Source organism: Pteronotus mesoamericanus, unplaced genomic scaffold, assembly GCF_021234165.1.
Source record: "Pteronotus mesoamericanus isolate MK-2021 breed Mesoamerican mustached bat unplaced genomic scaffold, CSHL_Meso_final scaffold_167, whole genome shotgun sequence".
NCBI classification, from domain to species: Eukaryota; Metazoa; Chordata; class Mammalia; order Chiroptera; family Mormoopidae; genus Pteronotus; species Pteronotus mesoamericanus.
In genome coordinates this window covers 1,872,784-1,888,658 of record NW_026555308.1, presented here as the reverse complement: position 1 = coordinate 1,888,658, position 15,875 = coordinate 1,872,784, and the positions used below count along the sequence as shown (strand labels likewise).

Below are 15,875 nucleotides of genomic sequence, written 5' to 3'. Positions count from 1 at the left end.
CAGGTGACCTGATACCTGTGAGTCCAAAAAAAGATTATTGAATGGATGTGAGTTCTAAGAAACTCATTAGTGATGATGCTAAGGACTGTCGTGATGTCTATAAATCAGATTTATTTCAAATGTGCTGTCTCTTACATAATTCTGGTAATTTAAGAGTTCTCAAACACAGTCTCAAGCAGGCAGGATATGCCTTTTTTCCCATATCAGTGAAACATAAAAACTTTTGCACTCACAAAAATCAATAATACTGTTAATGGAATTAGTTTACTACTTTACAAGTATTCTAGCAAGTATATTCCAATAAGAGCAAATAGGTTAAGAAGTTTAATTTTTTGTAATTCCTAAGTAATATAAAAGCCATTAATAAATCAACTAAAGTCAAACAAAGTGAAGTTAGGCACCTGCTATGTGCTGCCTGACACAGAACTCAGCTGACCGCAGATGCAAGCTGATCACTAAGCGCCACTGTACAAAGAAAATTCCTGCAAAGATTGACTAATAGCTACTCATTTGTACCTTATTTATCCACATCATAAAGGGAAAACAGACCACAAAATATACCTTAAAGTTAATCCAATTTTTTGCACTCTCTATTTTCCCATACCAGCAATTTTCCATAGGAACTATGAACACATTTAAGTCCAGCCTCTAGAGATGGTTGGGGTCTCTCTTACTTCTCTCACTCTGTCTGAGAAGAATCTGTCACTCTGTCTGTGGAGTGGCTCTTCTTGTTTGTCCTCTCTGGTCAATAAAACCTGCTTCTCTACTTTCACCCCTTGTCTGGCTCTGTCTTGAATTCTTTCCTGCCCAAAGCTGAGAACCCGCTGAGCTCGGGCTTGAGTCCCAACTAGGGACTCGCCCCTCTGACATCATAAGTGTTTTCATTTTGTCTTGATTTAAAAAAATATATTAATGAATAAATTGCAAACAATATGAAAGTGGCTGCATATTATCATATATCAGATAATCTCAGGTAAAAGAGAACCCAAGGCTGACCCAGTGAAATAGAGGGGTATTTTATGTTGATAAAAGTTACAAGCCACTGAGAAGATGTAGGAGGCATGAGCCTTTATGTCCGCATCAACAGAGCTTTGAAATACATAAAGTGAAAAACTGTTCAAAATACTCAAGAAACAAATAAATCAACATTTTTTCAGAAATCAAGAGATTAGGTAGTGGGGAAAAAGCAATAACACTCTAGTAGGTGCTGAGCATGATTTTGGCCTAGATCAAGCATTGAGCTGCTGAGACCCACTGTGCCTCCCCCAGGGGTAATGAACCCCTTGGACGGGGAGCTGCCTGGAGGCTAGGTTGGGGGGGGGCGGGGCATTAGAAAGATCATTACTTTTAGACAAGTGGAAAAAAAGTTAGGAATCAAAAGAAGTCTCCCACGTCTCTCCTCCCCACCCAGTGCCCAAGGCTGGTCAGCCGTCCTCTCTGGCCCATGCAACCTCTGTAAGACCCCTAACCAAGAGGGCCTGGGTCACAACTTAGGAATTACAGAAAATTAAATTCAGGCAGGGACAAGGGACATCAAAGTGTGCTTGCCATTTGTGGTCAGAGTAGGGTATCATTGGGGCGTCATCTTCTCAGGTTGAGAATCCCTTGCCTCCTCCAGCTGCTCCACCTCCTTGAATAAAAAGTTCCCTCTCAGAATCCAGATATCCTGGCCCCGCCTTAGCCCTCAAGAGCCCCAGGTTGAAAACAAATGGTTGAGGGGGCAAATGGGATGTGCCCCAAGGTCTGCAGTTCTACTCCCCAACTCCTTGCCCCCTCCCAGGGGTACTGGACACTACACATGGCACCAACTAGATTTATCTGGCTTTGCCACCTTTAGGGCTTTGAGTAAGTCATTCAACCATCAGAGTCTTTGTTCTCCTGCTGTTGGATGGGGATCACAATGGCTCCTGGGAAATCAGGCAAGGGGCACGTGGCTTGGTTGGCAGAGCGCCAGCACACAGTAAGTGCCCCATAGGAGGTAGGAGACGTTGGTGTTGTGATGCCAGGGCCAGAGCAAGGGAGGGAAAGCCCAAGGGTCTTGCCAAAGATGTGGAAGAGGCCAGGGTCCCTGTGCCCAGGAGCAGGGTAAGGCCTGAAGGCCTGAGGACATGCAGTAGAGGTGTCAGCCCCACCCCAGGGCGAGCCCAGAAACTTGGGCTGCAGCTGCAATCATCTTCCCCCTCCTGAGTGTGTCTGAGGACTCTGATCCCAAGCGCCACCCTGGAAGTGGTGGCTGGAAGGTACCATGCAGCTGGCCCTCATGGCCATCCTGTTCTTCCCCCTGCAAATCCTTCAAGGAAGCCCCAAAGCTCTCCCATTCAACCTCTCCCCAACAAATGCCAGAGCAATAAACCTGAACTCAGGTAGGACAAATACTGGGGTAGGTAACAAGCACTGCAGATGAGAGAGCCTGGATATTAGGGACAGATAAAGAGAGGTCTGTAATCCCAAACCCACCCCTCACAGCTCTGTACTTGGGCAGGTCCTCTAGGAACCTAGATATTGGGGGCTGGTATCTACTCCCCTAGTCCCAGAGCCTTCATGGCTTCCACCAAGACCCCACAGCCAGGTGCATTTTATATCGCATGCACTGTGCTGCATTCAGAACCTCCCCAAGATTCCCAGCCCAGCTGGTCTGACCTTTCTTCTCCCTACTAAGCTGGGCTGAGCAATCTGGGCCCCCAGCTCCCACTGAGCAACCCAGACCCTCAGGTCCCACCTTCCCTAACTTAGCTGCTGTGCACCTTCCCCCAGGGTCATAAGGCTTCCCATAAAGAGAGGGTCCTGCATCAGAGGGCACAAGATGTCAGCCACAAGGGTTAGGGATTAGCGGGGGAGGGTCATGGGGTGAGGAGATTGCAGAGGGGACCCCGTATACCAGCTCACTGCCTTACCCTGCAGTGTGTCGGTGCCCACCTGCATCAGGCCAAATCATATTGGGGCAGGATGCCCAGCGGGGCCAGTGGCCATGGCATGTTGGCCTGGGGGAGTATGGAGAGCATCTGTGTGCGAGCTCCTTGATCACCAAGCCCTGGGTGCTGGCTGCAGCCCACTGCTTCGACCAGTGAGAATCTGAGCCCGGGCCAGCTGGGACCTGCCCTTAACTCCTCCCTGACATGCTCCCTTCCCCATTTGAATGGAAGCCTGGGCGGGAGACAGGCCACCTAAGGTCTCACTTATCTACAAAGGATTCCCCCAGTCCCCAGGCTGGACACTGGAAAGACAGTAGGGGAGGAAGCAGACTCCGCACTGGCCCTCCCAAGAAAGGATTCATTTCCCAGAAACCAAAAGCTCCCACGTCACGATGTCCTTTGAAAATCCAAGGTCTCAAGTCCACTGCTTGCCATCTGGACAGCCTTTAGACAGGTTATTTCACCTCCCACCAAACAGAGGGAAAATTGGGCACCTTGCAGGATTGCTTGTGGTTTAAACATTGCTGCTGCCGGCATGTGCTCAGCTCGCAAAAATATGCTTTTGTAATGTTATGACCTTAAATCAATATTGTCCTTAGCTCTTGCCCATGAAACCTGCACATAGTCTCAAAATACCCTTGATTTCTGGTCCCAGGAACCAGCTGCTGTCTGCCTACTTCGTGCTGCTGAGCACCATCTCCTCCTACCCCAAGGCTGATAAGCCTTGGGAGCTTCTAATCATGGCCCAGCTCATTACCCACCTGAGCTACACGGAGGTGCACAGCAGTGGGCGACATTGTCCTGGTGCAGCTGACCTCCCCTGTCGCCTTCAGTGACCTCGCCCTCCCAGTATGCCTCTCCAAACCTGGAGCCCCCCTGGGTCACAGGCTGGGGGAACATCAACACACATCTAGTAAGGACACCCAGAACCGGTGTTGCGGTGGGGGGTATGACTCAGTGGAGGTGGTCCTGATACACTGCCTAGGGCCCGCTGCACCTGCCACCACCCTCACTCAAGCCGGACATGGAAGCCGTACTCAGGGGCATGGCCCCAGCCAACGCAGAAGCAGCCCACCACCCCAGACCCCACCTTGGCTTCCCCAGCTCATCCTTCTAGCACCCAATAACCAAAGGATTAATGCCAGACCCAGCAGAGGACTCTGGGATGTTGGCCCAACCAGGCCCAAACTATTTTGATGGACTAGTGCCTGTGCCATCTATGTGTTTAGAGAATTGACCCATCACCCCTGTCCACATGGGGCCGGGTCAGAGCCTGACTGCCTGGGCTCATCCTGGCTGAGCGACCCCCATCAGCCTTGCCAGATTGTGGTTTCCTCCTCCAGCAAGTGGAGATTTGACCTTCATGGGGTCACCGTGAGGTTACATGGAATGATGTATTTTAGGCAATTCCAGCAGGCCTGAGCAAGAGTGAGTTTTTAATGTTTATCAGCAACTATCATCGTTGTGGGTGGTCATCATCATCATCATCATCATCGTCATCATCACCATCATGTTTGTAATATCACCTCAGATTAGTGTCCTGGGGCTGCCCATAACAAATGACCACAGATCGAATGGTTTAAAACAACAGGAATTCACCCTGATTGGTGTGGCTCAGTGGGCTGGGTGTCGTCCCAGAAACCCAAACTAAAAGGTCACTGGTTTGATTCCAGTCAGGGCACATGCCTGGGTTGTGGCCCAGGCCACTGGATGGGGGCAGGAAAGAAGAAGCCAACTGATGTTTCTTTCCCTCTCTTTCTCCCTCCCTTTCCCTTTCTCTAAAAATAAGTAAATAAAATATTAAAAAACAAAAACAGGCATTCATTCTCTCCCCGTTTTTGAGGCCAGAAATCTTAAATCAAGGTGTTGGAAGGGCCTCCCTTCAGAGGCTCTAAGAGAGGCTCCTTCCTGCTTCTTCCAGCTTCTGGTGGCTCTTTGGTTGGTGGCTGCATCCTCTGCTCTCTGCCTCTGTCTTCACAGAGCGATCTCCATGTGTCTCTCCCTCTGTCTCCTCCTTTTCTGTCTAAGGGTGCTCTCACCCTAATGACCTCATCCTAATTAATTACATATGCAAAGCTTCTATTTCCAAATAAGGTAATATTCTGAGGTCCCAGGCAGCTGTGAAGTGTTGAGTGGCACAATTTAACCCATTCTTGACCCTACCCTTGGAAGGCCAAGAAGATTAGCATTGTTTGGTGGAAGTAACTTAACCACAGTCCACAAGCCAGAGTCAGGTCTCAGCTCTTGCCTGGCCTCCTACTGTGTGTCCATCTCATTCCCTTGCCTGGGCACTGAGGGCAAGGCTGATGGGCCCAGCACACCTCTGGGTGGTGGCCCTGCTTTGGGGAGGAAGAGAACATGTCTCCCTGGCTCACCTAGCCACCCTGGCCTATTCATTGGGGTTTCTTGAGCACAAACACATGTTGTTCTTGGGGAGCAGAGGTGCAATACACAGATGTGACTTCTTGTCATTGGTCCTTCAAAGTGTGGGCAGCCAGCCGAGCACCAGCCGGCCATCGTGTCCCCTCCAAATTCTGCTCTCTGCTCCCCACCCCAGCGCTACCTCTACCCTTCACCCAGGAGGAGCTACAGCTACCCCTCATTGACACCAAGACCTGCAACACCTATTACCATGAGAATTCCATCAGCCCCAGCCAGGAGCCCATCATCCTGGAGGACACGTTGTATGCTGGCTTCGAGAGTGGCCAGAAGGACGCTTGAAGGGTAAGCAAGCACCGAAAGTGAGGGTCCCAAGACCAGGGCAACATTTTTTTTCCAAATGAGAGGGTCAATTGAAAAAGAAAAAAAAAATGTTTCTGAACCCTGTCTCTTGTTCAAATATCATATAAAGTTATCAGAACGTGGAATACCTGCAAGTGTGCTTAAGCAAATTGTGACATATCTCTCTCCCTAAAGGTTTTCTTTTGGGGCCAGAAACTTCATTTTTCTTTCCTAAAAATAACACCTGGAGGCTTTGAAACAATTTTCCTAAGGAGTTGTCACTTCTGAACTGGGTTGGTCTTGTCGTTCCTTGTCTTTTCTTATAAGCAAAACATACTTTATCTCCCATTGCCTTTTAGTATTGCTTTCTCTCAAGACTTTTTTTTTCATCAGAATGAAGCAAACAGTGCTGTTAGTAACACAGAAGTACTCCCCCTAAGCCCTATGCAGAAAATAGGGTGTTCCCATCACATTGCTTGTCCCACCTGCCAGAGATTTCATCTCTAATTCCCAAACCAGCCATTTTTGCTGCCTTCCAGAAACATTCAAGCCACTGATGTTCTGTCCACTAGACCTGGTAAGCACTTCTGACAGGAGGTTGGTAGAACTGGGGAGGGTCCTGGGAACCTCGGCATTCCCCTGTGTAAGGAGGGCAGCTGGCCCTGAGCAGTCCTGCCCTCCAGACCTACACTTCTAGACTCCTTCTTTCTCTCCAGGGTGACTCTGGAGGCCCCCTGGTCTGTGACACTGATGGCATCTGGATCCAGGCAGGAGTAGTGTGATGGGAGTCTGACTGTGGCCTCCCAAAGAGGCTGCTGGGTGTTTACACCAATATTGGTGTGTACGCCACATGGGTTCCCAGCACAATCCAAAGCTCAGCCCCAGATGGCAGAAGGTTCTCTTCAAGCCTTGCTGTGATCTTTTTCACTGCCTATTGTTTCTGGGGCCAATGGAGACAGCCCCATCTCCCTTGTCTAGCCATGCGGCTCAGTCCTGAGAACTCAACCCCCACATTTCAAACCCATGCCCTCTCTCTATTCCCTGCCAGGAATGCAGTACGCAGCTTCTCATGGGGGCCCCTCCCTAAGCTCTTGCCAGAAAGCTACCTTCTGCCATCCACTGAATCCTTTGTCCTCCAGGGAATTTATCTGGCCTCTTCCCCTTTAAAAGCCCCCCTCTAATGCCCCCACATCTCTCCCACTTCAGATCTCTCATGTATCCTGCATAGGCACTAAGCCACCCTCTCACCCCCTTGCCAGCCTGTGGAACACCCCACCCCCAGGGACAGAGCCTACTTTTCCCTGCTTCCAGCTCACCATCCAAGGCTGAGTTCCAGTATGTACCCAGGCTCAGGGATCCCTTTGTGGGTTTCTGGGGCTCTTGGAATTGAGGTTTCCAGCCCCCAGTGCTTGGCTAGTCCCTTTGCAGACATGTTTATCTGAAAGGCAACAAAGATGATCTGGCAGAGGGCCATACCTCCTGCAGGTGTCCTCCCCATGCCTTGGGGACTGGAAGGATGTGTGTGTGGAAGTACCTCTCAGCAGCTCTGAGAGGTGCACATTACTATTATCTCCATTTAAAAACGAAAGATTTGGGACTTACGGCTAAGATGGAGGCATAGGTAGATATGCTTTGCTTCCTTGCACAACCAAAAGAAGGACAAAAATGAATTTAAAAACATGAAACAACCAGAACTGCAAGAAAATCAAACTGTATGGAAGTCTGACAACCAAGGAGTTAAAGAAGAAACATTCATCCTGACAGGTAGGAAGGACGGAGACAGGCAGCTGGGGCACAGAGGATGCATGGCAAAGCAAAGGACTGGGCAGGAGAGGGGGAGGCTGAGGGACCAGTCAGTCCCACATTCAAATGCAGATGAACTGGGAGGAACAACTGAGGAGCAAGACATAGCACACAACCCAGGTTTCCCGCACTGGGGAAAAAAAAGCCTCAAAACCTCTGGCTGTAAAAACCTGTGGGGATTATGGCAGTGGTGGAAACTTCCAGACTCACAGGAGAGTCTGCTGGAGAGATCCATAGGGTCCTAGAATGTATACAAACCCACCCGCCCAGGAATCAGCACCAGAAGGGCCCAATTTGCTTGTGGGTAGCAAGAGAAGTGACAGAAAGCTGGGTGAGAACTGAGCAAGTGGCATTGTTCCCTCTCTGACCTGGCCTCTACATACAGCACCACAACGCAGCCAAGTGGATTGCCCCAGCCTGGCTAATACCAAAGGCTCTGCTCCCTTCCAACATAACAGGTGCGCCAACACAAAGAAATATGGCCCAAATGAAAGAACAGATCAAAACTCCAGAAAAAGAAATAAGCAACGAGGAAACAGCCAACCTATCACATGCAGAGTTCAAAACACTGGTAATCAGGATGCTCACAGAAATGACTGAGTACAAAAAATAGAGGAAGAAGTGAAGGCTATGCAAAGGGAAATGAAGAGAAATATACAGGGAACCAAGAGTGAAGGGAAGGAAACCGGGACTCAAATCAACGATTTGGAACAAAAGGAAGAAATAAACATTCAACTGGATCAGAATGAAGAAACAAGAATTCAAAAAAAAAAAAAAAATGAGGAGAGGCTTAGGAACTTCTGGGACAACTTTAGACATTCCAACATCTGAATCATAGGGGTGCCAGAAGGAGAAGAGGAAGAGCAAGAAATTGAACACTTATTTGAGAAAATAATTAAGGAAAACTTCTCGTGAGGGAAATAGACATGCAAGGTCAGGAAGCTCAGAGAATCCCAAAGAAGTTGGATCCAAGGAGAAACACACCAAGACACATCATAATTAAATCACCCAAGATTAAAGATAAGAAGAGAACCTTAAAAGCAGCAAGAAAAAAAGGAGACAGTTACCTACAAAGGAGTACCCATAAGACTATCAGCTGATTTCTCAAAAGAAAGCTTACTGGCAAGAAGGGGCTGGAAAGAAGTATTCAAACTAATGAAAGGCAAGGACCTACATCCAAGATTACTCTATCCAGCAAAGCGGTCATTTAGAATGGAAGGGCAGACAAAGTGCTTCCCAGATAAGGTCAAGTTAAAGTAGCTCATCATCACCAAGCCCTTATTATATGACATGTTAAAGGGACTTTTCTAAGGAAAACTGTAATAAGAAGAAGACCAAAACTATGAACAGTAAAATAACAACAAACTCACAACTACCAACAACTGAACCTAAAAAACAAACAAACAAAAAAACTAAGCCAACAACTAGAACAGGAACAGAATCACAGAAATGGAGATCACATGGAGGGTTATCAGCAGGGAGGGGGAGGGGGAGAATGGGGGAAAAGGTACAAGGAAAAGAAGCATAAATGGTAGGTACAAAATAAGCAGGGGGAGTTAAGAATAGTATAGGAAATGGAGAAGTAAAAGAACTTACATATATGACCCATGGATGTGAACTAAGGGGATGGGAATGCTCGTGGGAGGGGGATAGAGGGCAGAGGGGGAGAAAGGGGAGAAAAAAATGGGACAACTGTAATAGCATAATCAGTACTATATACTTAAAATTAAAAAAGAAAGATTTTATTTATTTATTTTTAGAGAGAGGGGAGGGAGAAAGAAAGAGAGAAACATCGATGTGAGAAACATCAATCAGTTGCCTCTCATACACTTCCGGACTGGGGACTAAACCCACAACCCAGGCACGTGCCCTGACCAGGAATTGAACCAGTGCCTTTTTGCTTTGTGGGATGACACTCAACCAACTGAGGCACATCGGTCAAAGCTATTATCTCCATTTTTCAGACAGGAAAAATGAGGGCTGCTAGCTGCAGGGCTTGCTTGAGTGCACTCTCCCCAGAAGCTCTGCCCCTAGACTCAGTGGGTGTCAGAGCAACACATCTGGGGAGGTTCTGGGCTCAGAACCAGGAGTCAATCCCAGGGTCATGAGTAGGCCTAGGGGAGGTTCAATCTCAGTGTCATGGGAAGACCTTGGGGTCCTGGACTCATGGGTAGGGCTGGGGGTGAATCCACATCAAACTGGTCATGAACAACAAAGGCTCAGATCAGACTGAGCTTGCTCTCCATCTGTCTCCCTCTTTCTCTAACCCATCTCTCCAGGGAAACCTGGGAACTGGCTGGAGATATGTCAGTTGACAGTTGAAGGAGGGAGCCCGGGCAAAGGCAAGCTGGATTTGTGAATGGGGGACCCTGTGAGCCACTTCGCAGGGCAGACAAAGGAGGAGGAAAGGGCAGGTTGAGACCCACTGGGTGGGAGCTTCAGCCTCTGTCCCAGAACACCCCCAACCCCTCAATCTAAGCCTAGTTTTTCCATCCACGACTGAGTGGAGTGGTCATACCTTTCAACAGCTCTCACCTCTTCCTCCAGACAGCACGCCAAGGGCCCTCCACCCTTTACAGCCCCTACCTTGGAGTCCATGGGTGCTCTGGTTGGAGCACAGCTGCTGACGCAGCTATTGGTGAGAGTCCCTACTTGGAGAGACTCCCAGAAGCCAATGCTGGGTAACTCATCATTGTGAATTCCACAACATCCCTGGTGGTGTTCAGGACACACACAGAGCCACCAAGCAAGCACAGCTTTCCTGGGATTCCATTCAGAGAGTCCCTGGTCACAGAGACACTAGGATGGGCAACCTAGTGGTATCTCTCTCTCCCATTTTGGTGATTTCCTTCCCCCCTACCCCAGAACCCCTAGAAAGTGAAAGATGTTTCAACTTTCAAGGTTTAATCCAGAGGATGATGATGAGAGGGGCTGAGGTCTGCCACCAGGGGGCAGCCTAGGCTGCCGTCTCAGGAAGGAACAAGGTGCAAAGCCATCATTTCCTAAAGGAAGTCTTGTGAGGGATCTTCCCTTTCGGGATCAGCCTAATAGTCCTAGCCTGCAATGGGCATTCAGTGGGGACTTGTTAGTGTGCTTCCACGAGAGTCCGATTGTGGTCCAGGTCCTTCATCCCTCCTAAAAGAAGTGGGTAGAAAAGGGGGCAGTCAGGATCCCAGGGTTGCAAAAAGAGAAAGATTGGGTGCACTGGTTCGCGAGTCATAGCAAAGGGTGTAGCTGAGGACTCAGCCCCAGGAGAAACTCAAAGCTGGAGTTGCTGTGAGGTCTGATGTTCCCAAAAGCCCTTGGACCCAGAGAGGTCAAGCCAGGAGAAGATGGCGGCCAGGGTTCCCGTCTTCCCCAGGGGGCGCCCCAGCCCGGCCCTGGGGCAGGCAGAAGCAGAGGGGGCGCCAAGCGGCGGGAGAGGAGGCCATGGGCGCTCCGGTCGCGGTCGCGGCGCTGCTGCTGGTGCATCTGTTGGTGCCAGTCGAACTTGAGATGCAGGGTGAGCTCAGGCCGGAGCTGCTGGCTGACGTAGGGATGATGGGGGTAGGATGGGGCACAGGGAGACCGTGCGGAGCTCACCTTCTCGTCTCCCCCCAGGATGGCAGGATCTGGACCTGATGTTTCCAGGTAAGGTGCCCAAGACGCGAGCTTCTTTGCTCGGTACACCTGGGACAGCGTGCAAAAGATAACTCATATTTTCATTTCTCTTGCCCCAGGTTTCGAAAACTCGTCATTGCTCACATGTAACTAACTGCTGGGCCCCGGGGGGTGGGGGTGGGGGGCGTGGCGGGGGCTGACGCCTGTAGACCACGTGGGGAGGGTGCCCAGCGTTCTTTCTTCCTCAGCTACCTGACCCCAAGATGCGTGCAGTTTCCTGGGGAATCCATTTTCCTTAACTCTCTCAAGTGGGCGGGGGTGGGCAGATGGTTCTGTCTCCTGTTGGACAGCTCAACCCCATGTTGGTCTGTCCACCCCAGGGCCATGTGGCCAACGAGCCCTTGGGACGCGTGTGGTAGGCGGACAGGACGCAGAGCTTGGGCGTTGGCCGTGGCAGGGCAGCCTGCGCCTATGGGGTTCCCACTCCTGTGGAGCGAGCCTGCTCAACCGGCGCTGGGTGCTCTCTGCAGCGCACTGCTTTGAAAAGTGAGTCTGGGGGTGGCGGCTCTCTGAACAGCGACCTTGGGTCTGCCCCGCGCATTTTGTACACCAGTGTGGCCCTCGTGTCCTCCTGAGTCCCAGGCCCCGCTGCAGCTGGTACCAGCCATACGAGTTCCCCATGTTCCCCTGCAGGAACCCTGTTCAGTTTTTTCCCAGAAGTCTCCTAGAACACTTCTGTGCACATTTGTGTCTTGTTCTTTTCTCTTTCCTGTTCTCTTCTCAGTAAATGGTACAACTAGCCTTCACCTTCCTCATCCCACCTCCCAATGAGGTGTACCACAGGTGAGGTGGGTGAGCTGAGGTGGGTGAGTGTTGGCCTGTGGCAGCAGTAGCCCCTCTAGCTGTTTTGGCTCCACCCTACTGAGTGGCCCACTTTGGCACCTGTGTCTCTGTTTATTCTCTTTTTTAAGATGGCCCTGAGAGGTGACAGGCTTGTTGAGTGATTGACCAGATCAGACCACAAAGGGAAGTACCCTTTTGCCCTACCTACACCCCCCAAATGCCCAGGTTCTGGGGCTTTGGTTGCAGCCTCTCTGGGCTCTCACCACTCTTGGGAGCAGGCCCCAGATGTTCTGAGGTGCCTCACCTTCCGATAAGGCCTCTTGACTGCTCTCTCCTCTCTGCCAGCAACAATAACCCCTATGAGTGGACGGTCCAGTTTGGTGAGCTGTCTGCCGTGCCATCTATCTGGAACCTGCAGGCCTACCAAAACCGTTACCAGGTGGAAGAGATCATTTTGAGCCCCAGGTATCTGGGGGCTTCAGCCTATGACATAGCCATGCTGAGGCTGTCTTCCCCTGTCACCTACAATAAGTACATCCAGCCCATCTGTGTCCTGGCCTCTTCCATCGACTTCCAGAACCGGACTGATTGCTGGGTGACCGGCTGGGGGGACGTCCAAGAAGATGAAGGTGAGGCTGGAGACAGGCGATGGGTCTGGGGCAGCGGGGCACGAGCATGATCCTCCACGCCCTGTTCCAGCTGCATCAGCCGCACCAGACCAGCCCTAGTCTGTGCACAGCTGGGTACCTCCAGGGCCCGCTTAGTATTCTCTTCCCATTCCTGCTCTCCCTGAAAGGGCAGAACTTTCTGGAGATTTCTTTTTCTAATCCTTACCTGAGGACATGCTAGAGTGGGAGAGAAACATCGATGTGACAAACATTGATCGGTTGCCTCTCATACATGCCTCAATCAGAGACCGAACCCGCAACCTAGGCATGTGCCCTAACCCAGAATTGAACCTGAAACCTTTCAGATGGGATGATGCTCCAACCAACTAAGCCACACCAGCCAGGGCAGGGCAGGACTTTCTGTACTAATACTCAGTTCCCCCTACCCCAGGGACTGTGAGCCAGAAACCAGTGGGGAGAGGGAGGCCAGCTTGGCCCAGGCTGTGCTCCCAGACTGCAGAGGTGTGGGCGGTGTGGGAGGAGCCTGTCAGGAAGACCTCAGCCTGGTGCTCGCCCCTCCCCCAGCCATCCAACCTCCCACTCTGGCTCCTCCATACCTTCTTATCTATCCCCAATGGCCTGCTCTCCTGGAGTGATGAACATATTTCTCTGTCCTCAAAATCTAGAGCCATTCTTCAACCGTGGCTCTGCAGGAGGTCCTTGAATCAGCAAGAGGTGCTCCCTGCTGATCTCTCACCATGAGTCCCCTGAAACCACTGGACACAGCCTTCTCCGAGGTGCCCCAGTTTTGGGGGAGGCACAGGCCTTCCATCTGGACTGCCTCTTCCACTGCTACCTTGCCTGGCCCATTCCTGCCTCACCTTTAATAGTAACAATAACAGAGGAAGCTCCTGTCTGCACATTGTGCCTGGCACTGTTCTAGGTTCTAGGGACTCAGGAGCTAGCAGGGTACCACCTATCTCCCTTGAGGAGCTTACCTGCAAATGAGGCTGGGAACATTTTTACACCTACTTTACAGATTAGGAAGCTGACAGGGATGTGCAAATTGCCCAAAGCCCCAGAAGGAGTCGGTGGAGAAGCCAGGGCTCATTGGCCCAGAGGGTAATGTGTTCCCAAGGTGGTCACACATCTGGTCTTGGCAGGGGGGTAGAGAAGCCAACACTAGACAGGCCTTCCTCTAGAGTTGGGGTCCTTTCCTTTCCCCTGGAAGGTGCTAAATAAAATGCCCCTGCCGCCTACCTCCCTGGGTACAAGAGCCTGCATGGGTGTAAGCCAGGAGGCCTGGCCGGGCAGACTCTGCCCCCTCCCTCCCTGGCCCAAGGCTGACAGGCGGCCACATTCAGCCCCAGGCTCTGCCCTCATTCTTACAGGTGGCAGATGATTTCTGGAGCCCCCTGTCTAGTGTAAACCTTAGCTCTGCCCTGTGCCAGCAGGAGAACCTTGCACAAGCACTTCACGTCACTGTATCTCAGCTTCCTCACCTATCAAATGGAGCAATAACAGTTCCCACCTCAGAGGGTGGTTCTGAGCTTTAAAAGCTTTCATACGTAGGGCTTAGCAGAGATCCTGGCAGACAGGAGACTCGGCCGACATGTCAGTTTTTGGCGTTACTGTGGTCACCATCCTGTGCAGGATGAAGAGGTGATCCTGGCCTGGACTTAGGACTTGGATAAACCTGGGTTCACATCACATTCTGGCATTTCCTGGGTGCATCTTTCCTTACTTGAAAGTGGGTCACAATTGGGCTGCATCCTGGGGGTGCTGTGGGAGCACCAAGAATGCATAGGAAAGCTCTTGGCTCAGGCTCTGAAATGTAATAATCCTAAACCATCTTAGCTGCATTAACCCCCTCCCTTGTACATGCTAAGGTCTGTCTCTACTGGCTCTGGCAGGGGTTGTCATCTGCATGCTGCATATAAGGAACTCAAGTCTCAGGGAGGAGCTGGAACAGCCTGTCCAGACATTGGGTCCTTCTGTAATATTGCTTATCACTCATGAGGTGCTGGGTGCTGGGCTAGAGCAGAGGACTCACCAAGGCACTCTCAGTGCCCCAGGGACCCTGCTCCCCCACACCCCTCCTCCACTCCCTTACCTACACCATTCCTTCCAACCAGATGGCAGAGGAGAGGCTCAAGATGCTATTTTTCTCTGTTCCCTCAACTCTTATGCAGAGCTGCCATCTCCCTACACCCTCCAGGAAGTGCAGGTCGGTGTCATAAACACCACTATGTGTAACTACCTCTACTCACAGTCTCCTTTCCGCTATAACATCTGGGGAGACATGGTTTGTGCTGGCGATATTCAAGGTGGCAAGGACTCCTGCTTCGTGAGTGTCCCTCCCCACCCCAACCAGGGCCTCCTGGGTCCTAGCCTCTCTCCAACTCAGCCCCAGACCTGAGAGCCACCTGTATCATTCTGCATCACTTTGCAGATGCAGAAACTTGGTCACTTCCTGGGGGAGGAGTAGGATTTGCACCCAGTCTGCCCAGCTCCGAAGCCTTTCCTGCTCTCCTAGCCTCTCTGCTCCACCCCAGCTCTGCTCACCCATTCTGCTCCCCAGGGTGACTCAGGCGGACCGTTGGCCTGCGAAATGAAAGGGCTGTGGATTCAGATTGGAATCGTGAGCTGGGGAGTGGGCTGTGGAAGGCCCAACCGGCCCGGAGTCTACACGAACGTCAGTACGCACTTCAGCTGGATCCGGATGCTGATTGCCCACAGCAGCATTCACAGGCCATACCCCTGGCTGCTGCTCCTGTGCCTCCCCCTTCTCTGGACGCCCCCATTCCTGCAGCCGTCCTGAGCCCGACAGCTCGTGAGAGTCAGGGCCATCTGCTGCAGCAGGCCCAGTCCCTTTCTGCCCTGTTTCTAATAAACACGTGTGCATGTTCCAGCAGATGCCTTGTTGAACATTCTGTGGACTCAGGTGGCTTCCTGGACACCCTCATGGTCACCCGTGTCCCAACTACCCCAAGACCAGTCCTAAACTCCTAGATCTCTCTCCACCCATCTGTACTATTACAGGTTTGGGTTGCAAACAGCAGAACCCTCTCAGGTTAGTTCAATCAGAAAGATAATTTATGAAGGATATTAGTAGCACCAGGATCCCCGGGGACTAGGAAGACTGGACTCGGGGTGCTGTGGAGGAAGTTCCCCTGACACCCAAGTGCTCGTGCTGGTGGCCCCGTCACACAGATGCCAGGTGCTTCTGGTCTTACTGCAGGCCCCCAGAGGCTGACCTGGGGGCAGGACTGGGGTGCAGGTAGTTTATTTGGAGGTGATACCAAGAAGCCCCAGTCAGGAGTGGGGAAACCAAGGCAGAGAGAGAAGAACCCAATGACGTTTGCCTGAACGAGGAGGTTACTGTGTG

The 15,875-nt window shown here is 51.2% G+C and overlaps 1 protein-coding gene and 1 pseudogene across 1 annotated transcript; both read left to right on the top strand.

Moving 5' to 3' along the window:
* The first annotated feature begins 2,245 nt into the window (after positions 1 to 2,245).
* LOC129083278 (serine protease 27-like) lies at positions 2,246 to 5,633 on the top strand (annotated as a pseudogene).
* A 5,232-nt stretch (positions 5,634 to 10,865) lies between these two features.
* Positions 10,866 to 15,308, top strand: PRSS21 (serine protease 21). Its single transcript, XM_054589132.1, has 7 exons — positions 10,866 to 10,938; positions 11,037 to 11,066; positions 11,156 to 11,182; positions 11,417 to 11,582; positions 12,225 to 12,508; positions 14,680 to 14,838; positions 15,043 to 15,308. Exons 1-7 carry the CDS (start codon positions 10,866 to 10,868, stop codon positions 15,306 to 15,308), a joined length of 1,005 nt encoding a protein of 334 aa, XP_054445107.1.
* The last annotated feature ends 567 nt before the right edge of the window (positions 15,309 to 15,875 follow it).

Bases quoted from the DNA above. Each gene is read 5' to 3' on its own strand.
- PRSS21 (XM_054589132.1), top strand. From the start codon at position 10,866: ATGGGCGCTCCGGTCGCGGTCGCGGCGCTGCTGCTGGTGCATCTGTTG. The intron at 10,939-11,036 runs GTGAGCTCAGGC...GTCTCCCCCCAG, and splicing joins AGTCGAACTTGAGATGCAGG to GATGGCAGGATCTGGACCTG. The intron at 11,583-12,224 runs GTGAGTCTGGGG...CCTCTCTGCCAG, and splicing joins GCAGCGCACTGCTTTGAAAA to CAACAATAACCCCTATGAGT.